Here is a 5,571-nt window from a genome sequence, read left to right as displayed (position 1 = left end):
GATTTTACTCTTTCATTATTTACATTTGACAGATATTTGTTCTTATCTTGTTTGTTGTTAACACAACGTTTCGGCTGATATACCCACCAGCCTTCATCAGGTATCTTGGGGAATTTCGAACTCCGGTTCTCATTCCTAAGCTATTTTTCGTCGTTGTTGTTGTTGTTGTTGCTGTTGTTGTTGGTGTTGTTCAGGTCACTGCCTGGAATCGAACTTGAAATCTGACCCAATTTGCTGACTTTTCCGATGGCCTGCAGGTGTCAATGAATGGTTGAATGACCAAATCCACGCTTCTCTGCTAATTCCTCAACAGTTATGATGGGATTTTGTTCCACCAGGGTTTGCAGGATGTCCTCATCAAGCTCTACAGATCTTCCAGGACGAGGCTCGTCTTCTAGGCTGTAGTTTCCAGCTCGGAATCTCTGGAACCACCGTTGACACTGGCTTAAGCTTATTGTCTGATCCCCATATACTGCATTAATATTCCTTGCAATTTCAGTTGCATTGTTGCCTTCATTGAATTCATAAAGCAAAATATGCCAGATATGCTCCTTTGTCACTTCCAGTATAGCTTTGAAAAAATAACTTAAAATCGAATTGCACTCTTCAAAATTTGCACTGAGAATAAGATCAAGATAAAATGACAACCTGCTTTTATAGCAAGTTGATGCAGGTAGTTTATCCTGTCCCGTCTGACTTTTAGTTCATACAATTGAAAAAAAACACGCATTATTTATGGGATGGCCCCCCTCTCTCTCTCTCTCTCTCTATATATATATATATATACACCTATGTTACTGGGTGATGGCTATGCCCTGCATAGTTACAGGCTGCCCTTTGGCAAGGCATAGCACTTGTTTACCCATCCTGTTATGGATACAGTGGAGTTGTGTGACTGCAGCTGCAGCATGGTGAATTGTGAAGAAATGAATTCAAGATATTGTGATTGTAAAGTGAGCTTAATCATTCTTAACCATGCTTTCATTCATAGTTATGAGTACACATCACTTATGCATGCACGGTCATGTCTCATTTTAAATTCTTAAATATCATTGCTGTACCCTCAGCACACCTCATACCGTTGTTAAAAATCCTCTCACTGATCTCTACTTCTACTCTAACCCTGATCCACACTCATTCTTACCTTCTCCTCCATCTCTTCTCTTCTTTTGTTTCTCCCTGCAAGGTTTATTTCCCGTACTTGTTGATCAACAAGAAGCGTTATGCTGGATTGTATTGGACTAACCCTAACAAGTACGACAAAATGGACTGCAAGGGTATCGAAACGGTTCGTCGAGACAACTCTCCATTGGTCGCTAATCTCATCAACAGTTGTTTGAAGATGCTTCTCATAGACAGGTTATCTTTTTACCTTTTTACTTGTTTCAATCACGCTGGGGCACTGCCTTGAAGAATTTTTAGTTGAATGAATCAACCCCAATGCTTATTTTTTTGCTAAAGCCTGGTACTTATTCTATTGGTAGCTTTTGCTAAACTGCTAAATTACAGGATGTAAACACAGACACAAAGGCACGCATGCATACACACATACACACGTCTTTTTTCAGTGTCTGCCTTCCAAATCCACTCACCCTGCTTTGGTTGGCCTTGAAGTTGTAGTTAGTAGTGGGACTGAACCTGGAACCATATGGTTGGGAAGCAAGCTTTTTTAAAGCTAATTTTGAAAATAATGAAGCATTTTGTAAAATAACTCTGACATTATTAAGCTGGTGTTTACAATCTTGTTGGAAGGTTTTAGTTTAGATAACTTTAATCCTTTAGCATTTAAACCGGCCATATCTGGCCAAAGTACTCTACCTGTTTTATGTTCAAACTGGTCAGATCTGGTTCCTCACACCTACCAAATGATGTCATTCTGAAAATAGACAAACACATCATCAAAATCTGGAAGCTACAAGATATTGCATGATTAATTCAAAACAATGGGAATAAATAAGCATTACATTTGACAGAGTAATCTGACTGCTAAAGGGTTAAAACAGGAAGTTTGTGTTATAGAAGAATCAAGGGCAGTCTCTGGTGGGTTAGTATGAAAAGGGTTAATGGGGTTACTGAAGACAGGTAGAGGTTCAGTTTGATGAAGATGGTGTTTAGTTATCTTCATTTCCACCACTGTTATCTTAATTTCGAGTTGACTTCATTTCATTAGTTATCTTTGTTTCGAGACACTGGAAATGAGAGCCAGAAACCAGTTGTTGGCAGCGTTTGAGGGGACAACTTTTTAGGAAGCTAAGACATAGTTACATGTCTTAAGCAAGAAATTGAAAGGTTTAACCCTTTCGTTAATATATTTCTGACCAAAATACACCCGTCATGAATTTCAGTTAAATTCTAAAATAATCATGAATTTAGACTAGTTTCATTTAGCAACTGTAACTTTTTTACTTATCAACATATTAATGTGATATTTGGAGCATAATTGAAGAAAGGGTTCTTAATCAATTCTATTGCATAACTTTTGTCTCAAAGTGACTCTAATTACAGGTAAATCTAGGTAAACTGAGCAAAAGGTAAAAATATTAAAATTTTGTTTAAACATCACCATAGAAAATGAATCACCAGCTAATATTCAATTAGGCATCCAACTGTGGAAACCTTGCCAAAACACATAATCGGAGCCTGGTGCACCACTCTGGCTTGCCAGCTCCTGTCAAATCACCCAACCCATGCCAGCATGGAAAATGATGATGATGGATATCTATCTGATTTGAATATATTTTATTTCTGTTTTTCTTAAAATGTTTGCTCTCGTTGTTGTGTAGAATCAAAACTTCTAATCTCATTTTACGTGACACTTGTTTGCTTTCTCAACTTCTCTTATCTAAATAAAATGTCAGCAGATAAATCAGCTCCTCTCGTTATTGACATTTGTGGAATTTCTTGTAAGTTAGATTTTAACACTTTACTGTTCAATTTCCTTTCTGTGTGGTTTTCTTCAAGATAATATGTGGCATATTAAACCTCTTTCTCAGGAAACTCCACTTTCTCAGGAAAATTGTGTAGGAATATTAATGTTGCAATATTGGAATTAGATGTACTTGGAGTTGTTGTTAAGTTAGGTTAGTCCTAATCAGGGAGATGAAGATTAAAGAAATGTTTTCTGATCAAGACCATCTCATTTTTAAGACTAAAACTACATCATGTCCAATGAACTCTCCTTTTTTCTTTTTATAAGCTGAAAAGCTGTGGTATGAGGGAGCTTTGGCTGCTGTTTCTACCAAGGTAGCCCTCTGGTTACCATATTCTAGTTGAAATACTCTGCCTTTGTTTCAATAAATTTTGGAAAATAATGAATACACACACACATGCGCGCGTGTATATCTTAATATATAAAATTGAGAATGTGTGTCAGTCTGAATCCCTAAAACTTGAGAACTACACAACCGATTTCATTCAAATTTTACACATACATTCCATACAGTCCCTGGATTGTCATGGGCCAAAAAAGTTTTCAACTTCATCCCTAATGCAGCCTGGAGCAATTTTTTTACACATATCAAAAAGTGAAAGAATAACATCTATGTTTCACTTTTATTCTTCTGGTTCAAAACAATGCTTCACTTTCCTTGCTCATTTACAGTTTCATATTAACACTTAAATTAACATGACATCGAAATGACGCGTAAACGACTCCTTTCCACAGAAAATGAAAGATTTGGCTGCTATTTCTACCATGCCTTGCTACCACATAACGGCTATCTGTGATAACAGCATGTTGTTCTTAAATTAACATTAATTCTGTTTGTGATTCAAAGCAGATTCACAAATTTTCCTCCAAGTAAATAACTTCGTCGTTCTGTCATTGAACAATGCAAGTTGACACTTTGTTACATTTAAAGCACAGTTTTGCCATGTTTGATTGATGTGTTTCCACTTCATCTATGACCTTTTCAGGTTACTTAGAGTTTATAAAAACAAACCTAGATATTAACCCTTACATTAACATTTAATATTGTGCTTCCATCGTTCATTCCTGAACACCCTGTATGGTGTGCAGTCGTTTCCACTTGTCTTATTTTATGGAGTCATTCATATCGATTCATTTTAACAACCATTATAATTGATGACAACACTGTTACATAGCAATACTAATCAAGTAAAACCTATTCATTCATTCTGCTGAATTTGGTATGTAACCTTTTTCATTTGTAAATTGGATATATTTTGATAAATGCACCCACATGTTTCACTAAGGAAAAAAAAAGAGGGATTTTTTTTGCATGGAAGTACCCTAATATGCCACAAACCTCCTATTTTTCTTCAGAAATAAAGGGACGGTTGTGGTGGGGGACCTCAGATTTTCTCCCGAAAGTCTGAGGTCCCCTGCCACATAAATGGCTCTTTTCTACAGAAAATGAAAGATTTGGCTGCTATTTCAAGCACGAGCTGCTACCACGTAACAGCTATTTGCAATAATGGCATGTCCTTTATCACAAATATCTGTTCAGTGGTAGCAGGACGTGCTAGAAATACCAGCCTAATTGGTTCATAACAATGTTTGACTTTGTTTGATTCACTTTACCATTCAATGACCAATTCATAATTATCGTACCTGTTGCAATGTTGCAAGTTATTTACATTTACAGTTTCATTTTAACACTTACATTAACATGACATTGAAATGATGCATAAACGGCTCCTTAAGGGAGATAAGACTTTCCCAAGGTCAGCTAAAGCATGCTGCAGCATGTCGGACAGAGTCTCAAGAGAGAAGGGAGATGGCACTTTCCTAAGATCAGCAAATGCATGCTGCAGCACTTAATGCTGGATCATTAAATCAATGTTTTAATGATTAGACAGAGGTCCAATAGAATGGCTCCCAGAAACAGACTACGTACAAATTTGTTCTTCACAACTCCTGGAGTCGCTTTCCAGATATGTTCCATCCCATTCTTATAAAAGTGATAACTCTGTCCAAATTGATGTCCTAAACACAAATTGTCATTTCTGTAGAGCTTTAAAATTTTCAAATGAAACAAATGGCATGTGCTGCTTAAGTGGTCAGGTAAGATGGCCAGCACTAGCAGCTCCTCCTCAACCTCTTATGGTTCTTCTACAAAGCACTTCCATCCAGTCAAAGTATTTTCTGAACAATATCAGACAATAGAACTCTGCATTTCAAATGACATCGTTTACTGCATCTAAGAAGATACTTAAACTTGAACTTCAAAGTTCAAGGGCAAGTCTATCACCTCATTGGTTCCCTGTTACCCACAAATGAACATCCACAATTTCTCCAAATTTACTTTATGAGGTCAACAAACCTGAAGGAGGTGTCAAAACTTCAGACGATGGCTCGTGTTAAATTCAGTGCTGACTGCCACAAAGGAGAGTATATCCACTGACAGCTCTTCAGTGCGTCCAAAAATCACCAAATTCCCACCCCCAATTTTCCACAACAGTTTAGGGCCTGGAAAATGGATACATAACATGTCACTTAGTGAAATTAGCCCATCGTTTACTCCACAAATGTTTTGTTGTCAATGCTGCACTTTCTCATATGACCTATTTCAACATAACCGTAATATATATATATATATATGTATATAT

General features: G+C 36.9%; 1 protein-coding gene across 1 annotated transcript in view; it reads left to right on the top strand.

The window, feature by feature from the left end:
* Positions 1-5,571, top strand: part of LOC106881377 (DNA polymerase delta catalytic subunit) — a 54,954-nt gene that overhangs the window by 38,164 nt on the left and 11,219 nt on the right. Inside the window, exon 19 of the mRNA XM_014931744.2 lies at positions 1,187-1,359. Within this exon, the coding sequence (XP_014787230.1) occupies positions 1,187-1,359 (173 nt within the window). The remainder of the gene's footprint in view (positions 1-1,186; positions 1,360-5,571) is intronic.

This window comes from Octopus bimaculoides, chromosome 11 (genome assembly GCF_001194135.2).
Source record: "Octopus bimaculoides isolate UCB-OBI-ISO-001 chromosome 11, ASM119413v2, whole genome shotgun sequence".
Lineage (NCBI taxonomy): Eukaryota > Metazoa > Mollusca > Cephalopoda > Octopoda > Octopodidae > Octopus > Octopus bimaculoides.
Note: the sequence above shows the minus strand (reverse complement) of the source record. Positions and strands in the feature narration are given on the sequence as shown.